Below are 22,326 nucleotides of genomic sequence, written 5' to 3' on the forward strand. Positions count from 1 at the left end.
AATCAGAGGATGAGAAACAGAGTGGGAAAAGGTCATAAATCACTAGATTTTAAAAGTTTTTCTTAAAAAAAAATATATTAATACTATAATTGCACCTAAGGGAACATAATAATACAATAAAAAAAACCCATGTCATGACCCCTTTAATGCTGTATAACATTTTACAGAATGTCACTTTATGTTCCTTGGAAAACTTGATGTAGATATACTTGAAGACAAATTAATTTGATTTTGACATATTACAGGTTAATCGCATAACATATCGTCAATGCATAATCCAACAAGTTTACATATTATATATGCCATTTTTCTGAAAACTGGTCAACAATACTTCCATCTTAGCCACTGGGGGCAGTGGGTTGAATTTTGGTAAGCATAGACCAGATTTTGTGCTGCTCAGTCTGTGTCCTTCCTAGACCAAATTCATTTTATTGCCCTTTTATTAATTTTATTTTATTTGTGCTTTGGATCTTCTAATTTGTTGTATTGTCTAAACTACTTGCATTTTTTATTGTTCTACATATTGTCATTGCTGCAAATGCAAATAAAACTTGAAGAGAAAAAAGGTTTCTTCCTCCGCTGTCACACCGTTCTTTTTCTACACTTTTTTTTTTATAATTCAGGACGTTCAAGGTATTGTTGGTGATTGAAGGCCACGAAGGATACAACCGATGCATCCTCCAAAATATGGTGATCGAAGGCTGCAAACCAAGGCTGCCTTCCAAGTGTCCTCACAATTGAGATGGCCTTCGACGGATATTGATGACGTGACAGCCGAGATATCCAGCCTATAGATGTTGAAGCCTTCCTTTTGAGAAGAAACCTTTGTTCAGTAAACAGTACACTATTAGACAAAAGGCTGTGGAGTGTGGATTTCAAGATGAGTTACAGTCAACATGCAGTGTAATGTGGCGTATTTCAGTGAAAAAATGTAGGCCGGAACTTAATAGTACCCATCAGGAACTGATTGGATCATGGTTGGAGGGGAGAGACTAAAAGATAAGAGGGTTTGCTGTCAGTCAAAAAGGAAGATGTTGCAGAGGTGGAACAAGTTATTAAATTTTTGATGAATGATTACGAAGACAACTATTTATTTACCTCTAGAATAATTTGCACCAATTAATCATTCATGATAAGACTAGAAGTATGTAATAAGATAGAAAATGGGGTCAATTTTGATTTTATGTTGACTTTAAAGAAAGAGAAAAAACATGATAATGAAGGAGAGAGAAAAGAGTAGAAATGAACTGGTAGTGGGTACAGAGATAATGGAATGATGCTAATCCAGATTCCTTGCATGCTACTTGGAGACATGCCTGCAGAATGACAGAAGGACAAAATCCCAAGGATAACCAATGACGGATATTGAAACACACTGTAAGGACAATAGAAAAGAATGAATAAATAATCAAAAAAAAAACATATAAGAAAAAGATTGTTAAAACTGTTGATCTATACCTATAATGGTGGCCAGATAAATTATGGCAGAAATGATCAATGATTACATACTGGTACTGGATCTTAGTGTAACAGCAGCTAAATATTAAGTTGACATTCTAATTTGCTGACAGCATGTGGAAATAAATTTAATATTTGATGTGCTGCCTGTCTATTTGTGATCTGGGTTGGATTAGCAGGACCATGGATGTATCAGCTGTCATACTGATGCCATGGTAACAAAATGACAACAGAGTGTGATCTGCTGTATCTTGGAAGACTCGAGCATGTCACCCAGAAAACATCCTAAGTGGTCTGCCAGTCTCAAGAGGATCAGGAAAGCCAGTTGTTGTGTGTGTGTGTGTGGGTGTGTGTGGGTGTGTGAGAGAGAGTGTATTTATCACTTTGTGGGGACCAAATGTCCCCATAAGGGTAATAAAACCCGAAATGTTTGACCTTGTGGGGACATTTTGTCGGTCCCCATGAGGAAAACAGCTTATAAATCATACTAAATTATGTTTTTTGAAAATGTAAAAATGCAGAAAGTTTTCTGTGAGGGTTAGGTTTAGGGGTAGGGTTAGGGGATAGAATATAAAGTTTGTACAGTATAAAAACCATTATGTCTATGGAAAGTCCCCATAAAACATGGAAACACTACAAGTGTGTGTGTGCGTGCGTGTGCGTGTGCGTGTGTGCATGTTTGAATAGTGGATAAATGTGAAATGGTCCAAAAGAGAGAGTTGTGTTTTCTGCAACATGATCACAGAGGAACTTGACATTTTGTGTCCAAAAGTTTGTTGATCCTGAAATTGGCAAATGAGGTGTACAATTAATTATTATTAATTGCTGTATGTCATTGTGCATTGGAAGATATATTTTAAGTACTATTTCACTGACAGAATTGGGTTGGTGGAAGGGAAGCAGGCCAGTGCCTAAGGCATTGCAGTGCTGGTCAAATGTCCAGCACTGTTGGTGTCCAGTCTGTTCTGTTCTACTCTGTAAAACTGTTTTTCAACTATTGTTTGTGCACCACCCTGCAGAAAAGATAGCTGGTTACCAGTATACAGTATGTTGTATTTTAAATATTTATCCCCACCACGGGATGCTGGTGTGCTTGTGTCCCTAATAGGCTTCTTAACTAATTTAACCAGTAAGCGTCAAGAAGTTTCTGGTGATGTTTTGCTGGTAAACAGCATGGCTATGCTGGTCCACAAGCACCATATAACCTTTAACCAACCTGTTCTTCATGGAAATTCAAGTTGGTCTTTTCAGTGAGGCAGAGTGTAGGGGTCTGATAAGGTAAAATGTGGTCTAATATAGTCTGATGTGGTCTCAACGGGGTCTGAAGTGGTCTAATATAGTCTGATGGGGTCTGATAAGGTCTAATGTGGTTTGATGAAGTCTAATAGGGATGGATGTGATCTCTAGGGGTCTGATGAGTTCTTATTGGGTCTAATGTGGTCTCTAGGGGGTCTGAAGATGTCTTATAGGGTCTTATTTGGTTTTTAAAGTGTCAGATGATGGCTAATGGGGTGTTATGTTGTCGTTAGGGGATCTGAGGAGGTCTAATGTAGTCTGATGGGGTCTGATAAGGTCTAATGTGGTCTTATGAGATCTAATGGGGACTGATGTGATCTCTGGTGGTCAGATGAGGTCTTATGTGGTCTAATGTCAGGGTTTCTGTGTATCTTTAAAAAGTCTTAAAACGTCTTAGGGTGCTTTCACACTAGCACTTTGGGTGCGCACCCAGGGTCAAATGAAATCAATGTTCGGTTTGTTTGGATAATGTAAACACTGTTTTCCATCTGCTTGAAAAGGTATTGATTACATTAATTTACGTCTTTGCAGGCTCCTGGTCGCAGTTCCCTTCCGAGGGAACTCGCACTGCGTCGTTGAAAACGACTCTTTGGGGAACGCTCCTTAGCGTGCGCCTCTGAAGTATGAATGAAACTATTCCAATCTTGATTGGTGTTGCATCATGACGTAACATGTGACGGCATAACCAGATGCATAAAAGTGACGCCGGCACACACACACATTAGCTTTCGCTCTTCAGCAAGCGCTCTATGTATATTGTTTGTCTTATTTGGTGTTGTTTGTCCTATTTAAAAGAATTATGGCCACCGAACAGTTCAAGAAGTGCGTGCACCCCTGCCCTCGTTTTATTACGGGTAGGGACACGCACGATTTGTGTGTGAACTGTTTGGGAGCGCAGCACGCACAGGCAGCTCTCGAGGGATCTGCCTGTGAAAGCTGTGAAGCACTACCCCTGAGAGTGCTGTGCGCCCGGTTGGCGTGCTTTGATGAGCACGGTCAGGCTCGCGTTCCCCACGGTTCTGGTCCCGCGTCTGTTGAGGCAGCCGGCGATTGAGATCGTGGGGTTCGCAGCGGATCTTGCAGATGAGAATGAGACTGCTCCGGCACTTTCTCATTCTTCGCTTGAGGATCCCGAGCCTACTGTGAGTGGTGCAGAAGCCGCGTCGTGGCTTCTTCTGCCCACGATCAGGTCCCAATGCTCGAGCTCTCTGCTTCCGAGGAAGTGGAAATGCTCAGCATTGATGTGGACGACCGTGAGCCAAGCACGCCGGGTTTCGGCCAGGCTTATGAGGAGCTGGTTCAGGTTGTGACGCGTGCTGTGGCCAGACTTAACATTAGCTGGCCACAAAATGAGCAGGGAACGCACGTCGGAAGCAAATTAGACGAGCGTTTCCTGCAGCACACGTCACAACCCCAGCGCCGGGGTTTGCCGTTTTTTCCCGATCTCCACAAAGAGATCTCGAGATCGTGGGATAAACCACATTGGTCCCGTGTCTCCACCCCCAGTGTGGTCGATTACAGCTATGTTTTAGGGGCACGGGATATGGGCTATGGGAAGATGCCTGGTGTGGAGGAGGCTTTAGCCGGTTACCTCTCTCCTGAGTCGGCATCTTCCCTTAAAACCCCGGCGCTGCCTAGTAAGCCCTGCAGAGATACATCTGCATTAATAAGCAGGGCTTACATGGCGGCAGGTCGGGCTGGTTCATGCCTGCACTCAATGGCGATTTTGCAGGCGTACCAGGCCGATCTCCTGAAAGATTTAGACGAGGGGAGGGGCCAACTCCGAAGATATCGCGGAGTTGTGCAGAGCCGCAGATCTGTCTCTCCGGGCCACTAAAGAGACGGCCCGCGCTATTGGCCGCTCTATGGCAGCTATGGTGACCACGGAGAGGCATCTGTGGCTAAATTTGTCGGGAATAAAAGAAAAAGACAGAGCTTTTTTGCTTGATGCCCCGCTCTCGCCCTCTGGCCTGTTCGGCGACGCCGTTACATCGGTCGTCGACAGGTTTCAGGAGGCGAGAAACAATCTGCGGCATTCAAGCAGTTTCTCCCCCGTAAATCCAAGTCTAAATCAAGTAGGGTGGGGCAAACAGATCAGCCCCAGCCTTCAGTCAGCTCCTCGCACCGCGCAGAGCAAAAGGAGAGCGTTTCCTCTAGAGCCCCTCCTCCAGGAGCTTGGCAACAGAGGAAGCGCTCCCAGCGAAGCCCTCCAGCCAGGGGGCCGACCTGAGGGACGTCCTTAAGGCTAGGAGGGCTTGGGAAGAGGTCCTAACCAGGGTGGTAGAACCTCGGAGGGCTGCCTTTAAAATATGTGTATATATATATATATATATATATATATATATATATATATATATATATATATATATATATATATATATATACACTGTATATATATATATATATATATACTGTATATATATATATATATATATATAAAACATATTTTAAAGTTGCTTATAGCCTATGTTTTACTGATAAGCAATGTTAAGGCCATGCTGAATGTGTCTGTTTAAGTAAGCGTCTGTGATCTTGTTTTGGTCTGGGAATACAATATTCTTTTTATTTGTTCAGGTCTTGAAAAAGTCCTTAAAAAGTCTTAAATTTGATATGAAAAACTTTGCAGCAACTCTGGATGTGGCCTTTCGGGGGCCTGACGATGTCTAATACGGTCTTATGTGATCTTTAGGGGGTCTGAAGAGGTCTAAGATATGGTCTTAACGGGTTCTAATTAGGTCTAATGGGTACTGATGTGGTTTCTTATGGGTGTGTTGAGGTGTAATGTGTTCTGAGTTGGTCTGATTTGGTCTTTATGTGTTCTAATGAGCTTTGATGGGGTCTGGTCTATCTCTCTGTCTGTCTGTCTAAAGGAAAAATCATCAGAACCTTCAGATAAAGCCATTTGGAGGTGTTTGTGTATTTTATTTTCTGACCAACAGTCTGGAACCTTCTGCCATTGTCCGCAGAGTGTTTCAACTACTAAGTGTCTGCATTTTTGGTGCTCCACTTTTCTGCTTAAAGCTTTTATTTTGACAGCATTCACAGCTGCCATGAAAACTTCTCGCTCTTAACAACACTCATATAATTGTATGATTTCCTCAGGAAGCATACAGCCCCATCTTTCTGTTTTACATTCTTCATCTCTTTCCTCCTCTTCATTTTTCTCTCTTTATGTTATGTTTTTGCTATCAATCTCTTTCTCTCTCCATCTCTTTTTGCTTTGAACTCCCATGTCTTCGTCCCTTCCCTCTTTCGTTTGTCTTTCCCTAACAAGACTTATCAGAGCCATTTCATCAATTAAACTTTGGAGAACAACTTCCATTAATCCCACTCTGAAATCCCAGTTTTTGTCATCTCTAGCTAGCTTGTAGAGGACATGTTAAACCATGTGTCTTAATTTAAATTAAGTGACACTGACAGCTCATTCTCTTTCTGTTTATTGAGGATGATGTGTGCTTGGGGGTTTGCTGCTGATGCTGAACGTTTAGAAATCTGTGCTGTTTTATAAATGTTTTCATTCTCGTGAGCTGTATCAAAACTAGAGCAAATGGTAGTTGACAATGTCACAGTTAAATGAATAGTTCACACAAAAATGGAAAATCTGTCATCCTTTACTCATTCTTATGTCATTCCAAACCCGTATGACTTTCTTTCTTGCACGGAACTCAAAGGAATTATATAGCATAATGTCAATGCTGCTCTTTCCATATGGGTTTGGAATTCTTATTGGTTTGGTGAGTGAATGATTGCAGAATTTTCATTTTTGGGTGAACTATGCCTTTAAATGTTCCCACCGTTTATTCATTGAACACCCCATTTTGTATTTTATGTGATTAGGATAATGCAGAACTAAACCAAGACAAAATAATCCTCATTTATCTGCATATTGAACTATGCTTTACTAAGGGCTCTATTAGTTCATTTTATGTTTGACACTGAGTGTTTGTGGATCGAGTTTTAAAACTCTTCGTATAAATATGTTAGGAGTGTAATGTGTGTTGAGGATTTTGAAAGCATGATGGCTGACACAATCACTGCTGGTTCAACAATGCAGATCATCAGAGCACTCCGATATGTCAAGGATGTTGCAGTGAAATATTAATTCTCTTTCTCTCTTTTCTATCTATCTCTTTTCCACTCTCATTCTTCCCCCTTTCTCGTATTTGTTATGCAATAAGAGCCCTCAAACGCAACAATATGCCACACAAAAAATAATTCACAGTACCTCACTTAACATTTGAAGGTTACTTTGTGATTCAGGCTTTCATGTCCCTGAGTAATTTCCATTTTCCAGTCAGAGAAAAGAGTTTGAGTGGCATTACAATGTGGAGGAGAGAACTTTTAGCACAAGCAAGAGTCCATTATAACAAGCATTCTGTTTCTCCAAAGCAGATGGCGCTTTATAATGTTTTAATTCAACAAAACCTACTTCCTACCTTAAACCTAAACATAACCAATAGTGTCAAACAAAGCAAATGTGAGATGAAAAATGCAATTGCTGAAGCAACCACGTCAATTCGTGGTGCTTTTATGACACTTTCATCTCACACGCCAACTTCCGTGCTCTTCAAGACTATTACCCCGGTCCTTTGCAATAGAAGTGCAATGCATTTGAGCTATTTTACAATTTGATTGCACACAACTAAGCTTGTAAATGTAGTTGTTATGGAATGCAAATGTTAATATCACCTTATAAGTCATGCAATATATGTAGTATAAGTGTTTTGCTGTAATAAGATAGCATTGTGTGAGAAACAGGTTGAAAAGTGTTTATTAACTGATAATATACCCTTGTACTCATGATGTGTGTAAAAGGGAATAAAGATAATTGTTTAAACACTTCTAGTGTTCATTAATCTGACACAACACATATGTAACGTTGCTGCTGGTGCTGGCAATGACGATGAAGTTAAGAACCAATGTGCAAATTTATTCCAAACGTGAAATCCACAAAACCCTAACTATAAATGTGAACAAAATACAAAAAATGTGCTTGTCTATAAAACTTGAATTGACATAAACTTGAATATAAACAATGACTTGACCTTACATGACAACATTACCAAACACAATACCTGACAAAGGACAATGGAAAACATGAAGCCTTAAATAGATGGACAAGAGGTAAAACAATGAAGAGGGAACCAGTGAACAGACAGAACTGAAAACAAGATAACAAGACAATAACCCAATGAAAACAAGACATGAACATGGAGGGAAACAGGAATCACATGGCTAGGGAACACATGACATGAAACAGGATCTAGATTTTCAAAATAAAAAACATAGAAAACATGAACAAACACACAAAACATGACAAATTCCAAAGTTCTGTAGTGAGCTGGGGTCTTGAGGCATGGCTTGGAATGGCATGGCGTGGCCTGGCAAGACAGGGTGTGAGGCATGGGACAAGGGGAGAGTCCATGGAAGGTGGGGCCCTGAGAGGCTTGAGGGGTGGAGCCGTGGAAGGTGGGGCTGTGAGAGACTTCAAAGGTGGCACCAGGGACAAAGGCGGAGCCGTAGGGATGGAGATCCCCGGTGGAGCTGATGGATCAGAGGGACGAGGCGCAGCCAGAGGATCGAAGAGCCAAAGCAGAGACAGGAGACTGGCAGACCAAGTAGGAGCTGAAGGGACGAGGGACCCCAGTAAAGCCAACAGGCTGAAGGACCGCAGTGGAGCCGAGGGAACGTAGAGCTGAGGTGATACTGAGGTATCGTCAGGCCAAGGTAGAGTCTAGGGCTTGGAGGGTCCAGGCGGGGTCGGAGGATCGACTCATTGCCTGCTCATGAGGAAGTGTCCATAGGGTGGGTACAAGTGCAAGAACCATCTCCAGGTCCAACTGCTCAGATGTGGCCATGACATGGCATGGAGCAGACTCGGCATAGCTGTGATGTGGCATGGAGCAGGCTGAGGCATTGATGTGGTATGGCATGGAGCAGTGTCAGGATACAGAGAAAAAGACGGCACTAGCTCTTCGACCATGACGTGGGACTCTGGCTCGTCGACCATGACGTGGTACTCTTGCTCGTCGGCCATGACATGGTACTCTGGCTCATCGACCATGATGTGGGACTCTGGCTTGTCGACCATGACGTAGGACTCTGGCTCATCGACCAAGACGATGAAGTTAAGAACCCAAGTGCAAATTTATTCCAAACATGAAATCCAAAAAACCCTAACTATAAATGTGAACAAAATAAAAAAATTCACTAGAGTATAAAACTTGAATTGACATAAACTTGACTTGACTTGAATATAAACAATGACATGACCTAACATGACAACATCTGACAAAGGACAATGGAAAACATGAGGGCTTAAATACATGGACAAGGGGTAAAACAATGTAGAGGGAACAAATGAACAGACAGAACTGAAAACAAGATAACAAGACAATAAACCAACGAAAGCAACGGAAAGCATGACATGAAACGGGAACTACATTTTCAAAATAAAAGACATTGAAAACATGAACAAACACATCAAACATTACACTGTTCAACTAATCATGTAAAAATCAGTTTCCAAAAATGAGGTATAGAAAAGTGAGACCAGGTTGCCAAAAAGCATCTCCATTGAAAAAGCATGGCCATTCAAAAATGTAGTGTTATTTGGACGAAATATTATTGATTTTATACTTAAATACAAATACTTAATTATTTATATTATAGTACATTTTTAAAGGAATTAAAGGGATTGTTCACATAATTTAAATTCTCATAATTTACTCACCCATATGCCATCCCAGATATCTATGGCTTTCTTTCTTTTGCTGAACACAAATAAGGATTTTTTTTGGAGAATGTCTCAGATCTGTTGGTCCACATAATGCATGGTCCAAAAACCATATAAAGGCAGCATAAACGTAATCTATTTGACTCCGGTGGTTAAATCCATATTTTCAGAAGCGAAATGATAGGTGTGGGTTAGAAACATATAATTTTTTGTCCTTTTTTACATAAAATGTACACTTTCAGTTTCACTTCCGCATTCTTTTGTTTTGGCTATTTGCATTCTTCATGCATATCGCCACCTACTGTGCAGGGAGGAGAATTTATAGTAAAAGAAAACTTAAATATTTATCTGTTTTTCACCAACACATATCATATCGCTTCTGAAGAAATGGATTTAACCACTGGATTCATATGGATTACTTTTATGATGCCTTCGTATGTTTTTTGGGCCTTCAAATTTCTGGCCACCATTTACTTACCTACAGAGCTGAGAAATTCTCCTAAAAATTTTCTTTTGTGTTCAGCATCTGGGATGGCACAAGGGTGAGTAAATATTGAGAGAATTTAACATTTTTGGGTGAACTATCACTTTCAAAGAACATACATTTTCTTTGTATGCTGCCTTTGACATTGCAGCTCAGTATATTCAGTAGTGAAGGGCATGGTATGTTCTTTTGGTGTCATCAGCCAATAAACGCTTGTCATTTTCCCTAGTGATTAGACAAATGGCATCTATAGCTCAGGTGATTGGCTCAAAAAAACCTGTGTGTGGAATTGAGTGTGCAAAGATTGTGTATTTCTGGTTGGCAGTGGAATAAATGGAAATGCTAAAAGACAGTTGTCTCCTAGTATTATAGACCCCCTACTTGATCAAAACACTTAAAAAGGTGGCAGAGTGTGGAATTTAAGGTCAGACTGCTGCTGTTTAGTGAAAGCACCAAAACTATTCAAGAGTTTTGCTGATTTAGATGCTAAACTCATCGCAAATTGTCTTTTTATAAGTAGTCAAAGTATTTTGTACTTGCTCAGCAGCACTGAGGTAAGAATTTGAATCATTTGCTTCAGGGTTTAATCTTGTTTTCTTGGTATTAATACAATTTGCTCTTCACTGAATACATTGAATGGGCCTGTAATCTTGGGAGTCAGCCATGAATTCTATGAAATATCAGTCTCAAGTGTTTGAGTCCAGATACGTTGTTGCTATCCTCAGTGAAAAAATGTTTTCTATGAGGAGTCATGTTTTATGAATGCTGTCCCATTAACGTATAATGAATATATATATAAGCTGAATGTCTCAGCTGTGGTGATACATTTAGCGTTTATACAGAATATTCATGGGATTGAAAATGAGAATCTATCATTGTCCAGGATATTGGACAGATTTCTCGTAAATTCTGGATTTGAAGCCAGAGAAGTCATGACACTGACAAATGATTCCTCATACATTTTCCAATCAGTTTAAAGAAAGTAAATATTGCAGTACCCCATAACCACATAAATCTTATTCCGCTTCTGTGTTCTATAGATACTGCTGGGGGAGCTCGTATCCTTCTTCACTAAACCAGAGGACACACAGGAGAAGACCATAGTAACGGCTGACTGCTGTTATTTCAACACGCTGCTGAGACGCATTGTCCGTTTTCTTGGTAAGCAATGCTCCATGCTTTCTTTGCTTCCCTGTTGAAAAGACCAGCATAGATGTTCATCAGCAAATGTTATGTGAACACTCGTGTTCTGGCAGCACAAAACCAGCATAAACCATCCTTGATCAGCATGGAAATGCTAGTCTTTTCAAAAGGGTTCTCACTTAAAATGGCCAATTGCTCATTTAAGGTTGAGTGTAAGTGTGTTTATAGTCCATGAAAATTAACCTGAGGAAATAACACTTGATGTGAAATGATTTTTGATTTTTGCAGTCTCTATCTCTCTTTTTTGTCATCTTGCACTCAGGTGTGTACTCCTTTGGCCTCTTTACCACCACCATCTTTGCCAATGCAGGACAGGTGGTGACAGGAAATCAGACTCCTCACTTCCTGTCAACATGCCGCCCAAACTACACAGTGCTGGGATGCCATTCGCCAATGCAGTACATCACAGAGCGCCGTGCATGCACTGGGAACCCTTACCTCATCATCTCTGCCCGCAAATCTTTTCCCTCAAAAGACGCAGCGCTGAGTATGTACTCTGCTGTCTATACGGTGGTGAGTATTTCCAGGATAAGAAATCCAACATGACACAGCATGATATGAAATCACTATCCTCCTCTCCTTTATTAGTGCTGACTCTAATTGAGAGGATACATGTGTTCAGTCTTGATAGACCAGCCACTCTCTGTCTCATTTGTTTTGCTCTTATGGGATCTATTCTAATGATGGAATGGGTTATTCAGAATACTTAGGCATGGTTATTGGGCTGACGGTATTTTGTACCCTAGTGGACAAATAAATGAACATTGGCTATTTTTTTAATGGAATACTAAGTTACTTCTTACTGAACTACTATTTTTTTACATTGTTGTCACATGATCACATCTCATTAGATGTGAGGGGGATCCAAAGGTCATCTTCAAAATTTAAATCAGTTACTGTGCATTTTTTATTACATTTCGAGTAACTTGTCTTATTAAAACAAAGAAACAATTGTTGCTGTTGTAACAGTAGCCAGCAGGTAGGTAGCTATTACAGAGTTACAGTGGTGCCGAAACCCAGGAAGTTAGTGAGGTTTAGGGGGGTGAGCGTAAGGGTAGCCAGCTGTTAAGCTGTGCAGTGTGTAAACCGCACTCACCTGGCCTCAAGAGGTGCACTAGCGACTGAGGTTAGAGGCTGTAGCCTTTAGCCTGCTCATTAGCGTGCCTGCACCCAGTTCGAATCCCGCTCAGAGCAGGTAAAGCAGGACCGGTTACACTGAAATTACTAGTGCTGCAACTAACAATTATTTTGATAATCTACTAATCTGGCAATTATTTCTTTGATTAATCAGATAAAAAAGACATTTTATTTTCCTTTTCTTTTTTTTAAAATACATTATATTTTTTCGATTATTATAGGATTTATCGAATAGTTGTTGTAGCACTAATAATTACATAATTCACGTTCATTCATCACATTAGAAATAGAAGTCTACGTAAGGGGCATTCCATTATGGGTTCCAGTATTATGTGCTGTCTAGGGTCTGTCTGCATCCTGCAAGACTACTGCTACAAGACATGCCCACAACAAGGCACGCCCACTACAATTTACGCCCCCACCAAATAACCTGTGAAGTATTGGAAAGGTTGAATGCCACATTCATAAACTGTTTGTTTTGTTTATTTGCAGTCCCACAGCAACCATACACCTACACCTATCCATAACTCTAAACCTTACCATAACCACAAACTAAAAAGTTTGTAAAATCATTAAATGTACCGCAAATTATAAGTTCTTTTGAATTCAATCATACCATAGTATAACTGGAAGAAATTTAACTAAAGTGAAAAGGAGAAGAAGCTAGTGGTATGCTTAGGTAATAGGCTAACCGATTAGCTTGTAAGCTACCTGGAGAAAACAGAAAAGATAAATGTTTATCTTACAATTTATATCTTTTTTTTATGATCAAACAAGCACAATTTTTACAAACACTTCCAGGAATAGAAGAGCACTTCCACAAAATTTCCCATTAAACAGGCAAGTTCAGTTTACCATTTATATCTTCCAATTAATAATATGATGTCAAATATAATTTTAAAAGTTATTCATTGTCATATTTAAAGAATTAAGAGAAAATAAATGATCCAGCGATTGCATAGGATTTTAAAAGTTCTTGTAGCCAATAGAATTGTTGATGATCCAAGGGTGGTATTACATGTAGTAGGCTTGTCGTGAAGTGGGTGTTCCTTGTAGTCTTGCGGGACGCAGACAGATACACTTGGCTGTCTGCACTGTTGTACACTGTACATTTTGGCAAATGTATTTTATTCCATGCTTACAGAAAATGTGCATACGTCGCAAAGTATAAATACTATATACTGCAAAAAAGGAAGAGTAGTATGTTAGTATGTTAAACAGATTTTAATATGGACTAGTATGTAAACAAATAATGACATGATTTTATATTTATCCATGGATTTTGCATATGTGACCTGATTATGCTGTTTTAAATACTCACGCCATATGTGTATCTTTGTTTGTGCATACTAACGGGCCGTTCAGACTAAAAATGTTCTTGCCCTAAAAGGGTAGGTGCTTTTTTTTTTTTTTTTTTGTGCAACATATAAAGATATCAATCTAGCCCCTGTTTACAAACATTTTTAAAAACAGCACAGATGGATGCAAAAACGCATTCAGTGAGAACGGCCCCTAAAGTGTGTTTCTTTGTATCTGGTGTGTGTTTTCTGCAGATGTACGTAACTCTGGTGTGGCGCACTAAAGGCACAAGGCTTACTAAACCCACTCTGTGTGTGACTCTTCTCTCATTGGCTGTTCTGGTGGGCATTGTGCGTGTATCTGAGTACCGCAATCACTGGTCTGATGTTCTAGCGGGATACCTTACTGGGGGAGCCATTGCTGCTTTTCTGGTGAGGATCTAACAACCCTTGATTTGAGCTGCAATCTGTTCAGCCAGTCAGCACAAACATAATGGGAGCCAAACTGTTTTATGTTATCTTCAGTTTAGGGCTGTATCTCAATGTAAATACTTCTACTATGCACTTAAAATATGTTAGGCCTAAAACATTTGCAAGTCTGCTCAGTGTCACACATAGACCCAAGCACCTGACCAATGCTTTTCCAAAGTGCAGTCTGGTTAAACATACTAACATGCATTCTTGGGTCCCTATGGTGGTAACATACCTTAGTACTCAAGGGGGCGATAGAGTTATCTTAAAAGTTTGTGCCATAATTGTGGATGTGCTGTTATTGAGGTAAGCTAATAAGTATATTGCTTTTAACATATTTGCTCAGCAATATTCTCTTCAAACTGTTGCTCCACCATTACAGTAGTTAACTTGAAAGAGAAAACTCTCTTTCTCTAATATCCGCTATTGCCTGTTTGTGGCAATGTTAAAGTCAGCATGAAACGGAAGTTGCGACCGACTTTTCTTCCATATTGTGACATATTTCCGAGTGAAAACATGAAAAAATGTTGGGCAATGATTTGAGTTTATCCATCGGTTGTTGATTGGATTGTGAAAAGTGGCCGTTGCATAGTGGAATGGAGGCAGATCTGAATGCGAGTTTGCAGTGGACACACACACACACACACACACACCTACTACCGTGCTGCTTGAGTCAGAGCTAGTGTGATGAGGAGGAGGGCGTGGCCAAGCCGTGAGGGTGCACGGCTGGCGCCGAGTCACCTAATCAGCCGGGAAGGGGATAAAGACGAGCCGGGGGCACCAGTTAGAAAGAGAGAGAGACACACAAGAGGCAGCTGTGTGTGTGTGTGTGTGTTTATGTTTGTTGAAGTTAATTTATGTAATTAAAGATATGTTGACTGTTCTGCCGGTTCCCGCCGCCTCCCTGCCCATCTTTTACATGTTACAGCCTGTTATCTGTGAAATTGAGCAGCGATCTCAACACATTTATGATAAAATGGACAACATAAACATACAAGCTGTGAAGAGGCTGTAAAAATTTAAGAGGCCGATGAAAAATTTGTGAGTAAAAGATAACCATATTTTAACGTTTTGAATCACAATATACTAAATATAAATGAAAAAACACTTACTCGTGTTGTGCATCCCAAGATAACTGCATTCAGAAATATAAATAAACTCCAGGGGCATCTGAAGCATTGTATTCAGTTGTGATCACCACAGCAATTCATGCATGAAATGTCTCGAACACAACCGCAACTTTGCCGTTATTCCTTCTCATTCTAAATGTAAATTCAAGCCAGCTGACCCGTAACCAAGGAAGTTTGGGTTAAGGAGTGATAGTTTTGAATGAAAATACACATTGCCATCTTCAACAATATGCAATTGATGCTTCATTCAACTCTACGCAAGTGTGATAAGTCTCTAGTTCTCCCGTGAAGGAGGAAGCGGTTGCCGGAGTCTTTATTTTTAACACACTTTTCAGTGTCACACAAAGTTCTGCTTTTCAGCACAATATAAATAAGTCACACATAAGCACTTCTGTGTGCGTCTCTCTCTCTCTCTCTCTCTCTCTCTCTCTCTCTCTCTCTCTCCTCCAGTGGTTCGTACTGCCCTTTTGTCCATCCCAGATCTCACTGCAAATGCAAACAGCTGTTAGATAGAATTTCCCACAGGTGTCAGTCCTTGCCATTCTTCTTCTCTCGGCCTCGCTATCCACAGACGTCCCTCGGCCACGGCCATATTACCACAGTAAGGTTGTGGTATTTATAAGAAAGGGGCCAGGTTTAAGCAGACTAAATGATTGGAGAAGTCCTGCGTACGTCACCAGAGAGGTCGTTTCACTGGAGGTTTTTTAAATAAAACATATGCATTGATGAATCGTTCACAATAAGATCAATAACATGTATTTAGAAAATAGATAGGGATAGTTTTCATTTCATGCCGACTTTAAGAATGCAACGTGTACTTGAGTTAAGTTATGAATTGCGGGTCTGACAAATTGGGTGTGTTTTGGGCTTTAATGAGACAGTATGCTCTTAAGTATTTAGTAAGCCAGTACAACATGTAAGCCTATACTACAACGGCATTGCATGTCTCGAAACCTTCATCAAAAAATTAAATTTTTGATAGCAAACACCGCATTGTTGCATACTGTTTAAATTTTGTATTTAAGCATTAGCATGTTCCACCAGCTAGACCAACAATAACTGCCGGTATAAACTGGTCTTTTCAGCAGGGAGGCTTTTGCATTTCATGTTTTGTTGCAGATTCATGTCTACTTGCATTCCATTGATCTCAGACAGTTAAATCAGATCTAGACAAGTGCTGCTGGGGAGGAGGAGGGTTTGAGATAGAAAACTCTCGTAATGCTCTGCAGTGAAACCGGCTTACCTGCAATAACTGATGCAATTTAAATTTTAGACAAGAAAGTTGATTTGGTAACCGTTTTAATTTCAAAGGACCTAAAATCTTGCTCTATGTACAGTTTCATGACTGAATTTAAAATCATTTGAACACGCATATGTTTAATAACAAATTCTATCAAGTGTTTACTGAGTCTGCAGCTAATCCACCTGCTCTAGATGCCTTCCTTTATCCTCTTAAAGCAAGTCCAGTCACAACCATGCCAAGGACTTAACTGAACATGCTCTGGGCATAAAGTCATTAATCCACAACAGGCAGATTCGACCATAATCCTGCATTGCCATAAATGCCTTATACAACTTTGTAATCACCATTAACCCTCTCTCCTTTCTGCTTTTTTCCCTCATCCAGGTCACGTGTGTGATCAATAACTTCCAGCAGACCGAGCCTCCCCTACCACCCATGCCGTCCCCTTTGCAGCCCCCGCGCCCAGACCCCCCGCTCAACATGCCCATGTTGGCCATGCCCTGTATAGAGAGTCCACTCGAAAAGTTAAGTGGCCCTCAGGTAAGGGGTGATGGGTGGAGCCATGGATAGGGAGGGGAGGCATGGGAAATCTAAACAAGAGCATTGTATTTTTGCTAAATGTACTTGAAGTGAATCAGTTCTTGCAGACAGTTCTTGTAAATGAACCGGTTAAAATAAACGAGTCCCTTATATTTAGCATTGGGAAATCAGATTCAATTTAGTAAGTTGGTTCTTTAATGTAAATTAACTAGTTCACATAAATGATTCTCTGATTCACTTTTGCCCAGCGCCGACTTAAAGGGACTTTGCCTTCTTTTTTGAAGATACATTTTTAGTGAATTGCTGTTATTTATCACTTTATTTTCATTTAGTTATATAAAATGGGGTGTTTTGTAATTTATTAGTGTATATTAATGGTAAATTCATGTTCAATTTAATGTTGTTGCCCTAATTATTTAATCCTTACAAATATTAACCATGGCTTAACTACAGTAATATTCTAGTAACCATGACTGTAGTAAACATAGTTAATTATGTGGTTACTATGGTTATACTACAAATACCATGGTTAAACTCTGTTTAATGTAGTAAATCCAAGGGATGAGCATTTAGAGTAAATTTTGTTGAAGAGTATTCTAACACATAAAATAAGTTTATTTAGTCTCAGAATAGTTTTTTTTTTACTTGACTGTGTATTATTGTGATAATAACAAACACCAAGTGGTTGGTTGCCTTTTGGCCTCTTCCTGTCTAAGTGGGCGGTTCTAGTTCAGAATGAGCTGCAATGTGGACCAGACTTTATTTCGCACGTCAAAAGTATGCCTATGTCTTCAACTCTATTGGAATCAATTGTAAGCTGAGTTTCTTGTGCGCTTCACATAAGGAGTGATATATGTGTGGCACACCTAAATGCTGCCTATATAGAGCGTGTAGAGTCATTTTGCTACACAAATGAGTTTCCGTTTTGGTTCGCATGCTGCCTTAAAAGGCAGTTGCATGTGTACGCAGTAGAGTCCAAGACAGCTCATTAGATTTTGAAACATTGTATCTGCTTTGAAACGTTGATACAGTTGGTCTACACTTCCTTGTGTCACTTCCAAACTTTTTATCTTTTGCTAAATGTTAATTTCACTGGAAATAATTACGCTGTTTCTTGTTTAGGCAACTTTGTCTATCTTACACTCTTTCAGAAACCTTTTGTTTTCTCTCCTCCGCAGGTTCCAGGGGTTTTGTACACAGGCATCACATGACCATCAGCCATACCTGGCCCCCGCCCCTCCCGATGTTCTCATCCACTCTCGTCGCTCCATCTCCAGCGCAGTCTAGACATGCCTTCTGAATACTCCACCTGCACCCGTCCTAGACCCTCTCTCACAAGATCATACTCGACTCAGGTCTAGAGCTGTCCCATACTCACCTCTATTGCCCCCTTCTGGATGACAGAAGCAATGACAGCAATATTGATATTTTAGTCTGGATTGCTCAATGTTTTTCTTAATCATCATGGTTTCCCTTTCTTGTATTTTGGCAGGGTATTTTAATTATTATTAATGTTATATAATTAAAGGAACATGTTCCATCTCATAATAATCTTCCACCAATTTCAGAATAATTACAGCATAATGCTATTATTAATTGAAGGTGTTGCTATATTAACATTCTGTATCCATTACAAAAATATTTTTCCATGTAACAGCCATACATAAACTGAATATCTACTGTGAAATGAAAGATTTCAGATTTTCTGAAGTGAAGGATACAAAATATTACAATTCTATTTTTGAAATATAGAGAGATTGGTAGGATGTAGCACTCAAATAGTAACACATTTTTGGCTATAGGTTCATTTAAAACTGAAGTATTGTTTTCTGAATACACACTACACCTGCCGTTGATCAAACAAAGCGAGACTCCATTGGTTATGTTATTGGGGCGGGTCTAAATGGGTCGCTCAAAACAAACAGAGGAATTTTTATAGTGCCACAGAGACAGTGTTTACAGTTTTCTTGAAAATTAACCTCTGAATAGCTTAAATATAGTTGTATTGCATATTAAGCTGGGATAGGAGAAAGTATTATAACACTGAAAAGGTTACATCAGCTTTACTCTATCAAGTAACAATAGAAAAAATATTAGATTATTTCAAACAAGGGCCTAATATACTAACAATAATATAATAATAAATAAAAAGAGAATTTCAACACTATAGTATTATCTGTAATTTAAGGGTAAAATGTACAGGATGTAGCAAATATGTACATGTAGTTTTATATCTTGCATTGTATAAAATGTTATTTTTTTTCCCCTTTATATTGTTGATTTATCAATGTACATATCCTAATTGCATCATTGACATTGTCAGTTTATTTATATAATTCAGAACCAAAAAATGTATGACACGTCAGGTTTTATCCTAAGGTTTATTTGGGACAACAACTGTACCACCAGCCAAACTCCAGTCCTCTCAAATGTCTGACTGTCCCTGTCTCACCATAAAATGATATACATTTGTAAATAACTCTTTTACACGTTGCAATTGCCATTTTACATAAGACAAATTGGTATGTTACCATTAAACAACTTAACTTCATGAGACTTGTTAAACTGAACAGAGGGATATATTCTGTAAAGCTTGTTGTCAGACATTTTGTCTATTGATGTTATTGTCTATTTTGTAAGCCAGCATTTTTTCAACATTGTACATTCACTGAAGGAAGTGAGATAACGCTTCTTTATGTAAGACGGTGCTTGGATGTGACTGTTCAGGTTTAGAGTCCCTTCATTTTGTAAAAAATAAATGAATGATGATTATTAAACATTTCATACAAAGAAAATGGCTTGACATTTTGATTGCCTTGCCCCCTGGTGGTACTTGAAAATGGAAATGCATGAAAAGCACTAAATGACAGTCAAAAGTTTGGACACACCTACTCATTTTTTATTATTACTTATTATATTCATATTTTCGAATAATAGCAAAGTTATCACAGCTACAGTATTAGATCAAAAGTTTTTTTTAAAACATGAGTGAGTCCTATTTTTTAACTGGTAGTGCACACTGTACGTAATGATATATTTAAAGTAATAACATTTAAATAATTTTGTATTCTAATTGGTAATGTGTCATATGTGCAAGATACATACCAGAAATGGACACTTTAGGTTTAATTGTGGTTAATTCTTTGTCAATACTTATGCATTCAACAATTTTTGTTAGTGTGAAATTTAGTTGACATATATTATACATTTTTCAATATTAATATTTTAGATAAAAAATTATATGAATATATAAGACACGTGTAAACCATTGTTGAACAATAGTTAAGCTCAATCAACTGCATTTGTAGCATTATATTTATTAACACAAAAAATAATTTGCCACACACATTCTTTTCTTAAAAGAAGCAAAAATCTGGGTTCCAGTGAGGCACTTACAATGGAAGTGAGTGGGGGCCAATCTGTAATCGTTAAAATACTGTTACTGTTTAAAATACTGCCCGGCCACCGACTGCAAGGGGAGGAGGGGGCTCCCAACTGTCTGGAGCAGTTACTGCTGCCAGGGGCAAGGGAGACCCCTACCGTACACCAAAAAACGTGGCGGGGCGTTCTGCCTCCAATCTGTCCGGGGAGGCATGGCTATCGTCCATTAGAGGGTGGAGGAGTGGCCGAGGACCAAGCTTCAGTGTATTTGAGAACCGGCAAGAAAGTGTTTTTTTTTTCTTCTCTCCTCTCTCTCTTCCACTGCCACTACGTGTTGGCCTTTCCCTCTCTTTTTAAAATGTTTTGTTAATTTGGCACAATCACCGTTACGGCATGTAGGTGCCACACTTTTTCTGAGTTACCAGTCTGGCCATACTCTGTTGACCTCTCTCATCAACAAAGCATTTCAGTACACAGAACTGCGGCTCACTGGATGTTTTTTGTTTTCGGCACCATTCTGAGTAAATTCTACAGAATATTATGTATGAAAAATCCCAGGAGATCAGCAGTTACAGAAATACTCAAACCAGCCTGTCTGGCACCAACAATCATGCCACAGTCGAAATCACTGAGATCATATTTTTCCCCATTCTGCTGGTTGATGTAAACATTAACTGAAGCTCCTGACCTGTATCTGCTTGATTTTATGCATTGCACTGCTGTCACATGATTGGATGATAAGGTAATTGGATAAATAAGTAGGTGTACAGATGTTCCTAATAAAGTGTGTGTATATAGAACTGGATTGCTAAAGCAATGTTAAACTGCTAGCAGGTGGTGAAGCCACCGGATGTGTTCGAGCGGCCATATTGGTATTCCTCAACTGCCATAAAGCCTCATGATAGCTGATACATTTACATTTATGCATTTGGCAGATGCTTTGATCCAAAGCGACTTTGGATCAGTGCACTTATTACAGGGACAATCCCCCCGGAGCAACCTGGAGTTAAGTGCCTTGCTCAAGGACACAATGGAGGTGGCTGTGGGGCTTGAACCAGCAACATTCTGATTACCAGTTATGTGCTTTAGCCCACTACACCACCACCACTCCTACCATTCCTGATACCGCTGCCATTTCACCTTCTCCGATATCTGTATAAAATTCATATTTCGTCCCCTAGTGAGAATTGTAATTTACTTTTAATTAGCTTGTTATGTATAATATTTGCTGCAAGTGAGGAGATATATACAGATTGCTATGTCAAAGCATCCACCTGCCCCATTGTGCATTTTATTAATGCAGCACAATATTCACCAATGGTTGTGACAAAACTGTCAAGTTGCAAGTAGGAAAAGCTGCAATATCTGCTCGTTATAGGGTGTCAACACGTCCTTTTCCCCGGATATCCTGTTTTTCTCTTTAAAAAGTCAGACAGGGATTTCTAAATCACCTAAAATTTATGTTTTTATATTGACATGATCTCTAAAGTCATAGATACATGTCATACATTCTGTGCGTGCGTGTGTGTTAAGCCTAGCATTTCAGTTTCATCTTATCCATCTTTGCGTGGCTTATCTCCCTCTCGGTCTGCGCGCTTGCTGCAAGTGTGTACATAAACAGAGAGAGAGAGCAACAAGAATGCACGCTCTCAAGTTACCGTGAGAAAAGGGCACTTTTAAATTAAATGTATGCAAAAGTCACTCAGAATGAAAACTTCGATTAAAGGAACACACTCTCACTCAAAGGGAAATTTCACCCAAATAAAAAAATTCTCCAAAAGAAAGTAATTCAATCTGGGATGGCATGAGGGTGAGTAAATGATGAGAGAATTTTAATATTGAGTTGAACTACCCCTTTAAGATGGCTTAATACCATGTGAAGTCCACATTGCAGGACCCTATCGGTCGATTGGAACGCACTTTATATAGTATGTGCAATGTATGCAGGG

General features: G+C 39.5%; 1 protein-coding gene across 5 annotated transcripts in view; it reads left to right on the forward strand.

Moving 5' to 3' along the window:
* The window catches only part of LOC127646364 (phospholipid phosphatase-related protein type 5-like), a 71,864-nt gene extending 52,133 nt beyond the window's left edge, over positions 1-19,731 (forward strand). For 4 of the 5 annotated variants that reach the window (XM_052129926.1, XM_052129930.1, XM_052129927.1 and 1 more), the window contains 5 exons: positions 11,015-11,135; positions 11,440-11,690; positions 13,868-14,044; positions 16,841-16,980; positions 18,175-19,731. In XM_052129926.1, the coding sequence (XP_051985886.1) occupies positions 11,015-11,135; positions 11,440-11,690; positions 13,868-14,044; positions 16,841-16,980; positions 18,175-18,283 (798 nt within the window). In that variant the 3' untranslated portion in view covers positions 18,284-19,731. Of the gene's footprint in view, positions 1-11,014; positions 11,136-11,439; positions 11,691-13,867; positions 14,045-16,840; positions 16,997-18,174 lie in introns of all 5 variants that reach the window. The other variant, XM_052129928.1, reaches the window with a different exon arrangement.
* Positions 19,732-22,326: the final 2,595 nt, after the last annotated feature.

Source organism: Xyrauchen texanus, chromosome 7 (assembly GCF_025860055.1).
Source record: "Xyrauchen texanus isolate HMW12.3.18 chromosome 7, RBS_HiC_50CHRs, whole genome shotgun sequence".
Taxonomy (NCBI): domain Eukaryota; kingdom Metazoa; phylum Chordata; class Actinopteri; order Cypriniformes; family Catostomidae; genus Xyrauchen; species Xyrauchen texanus.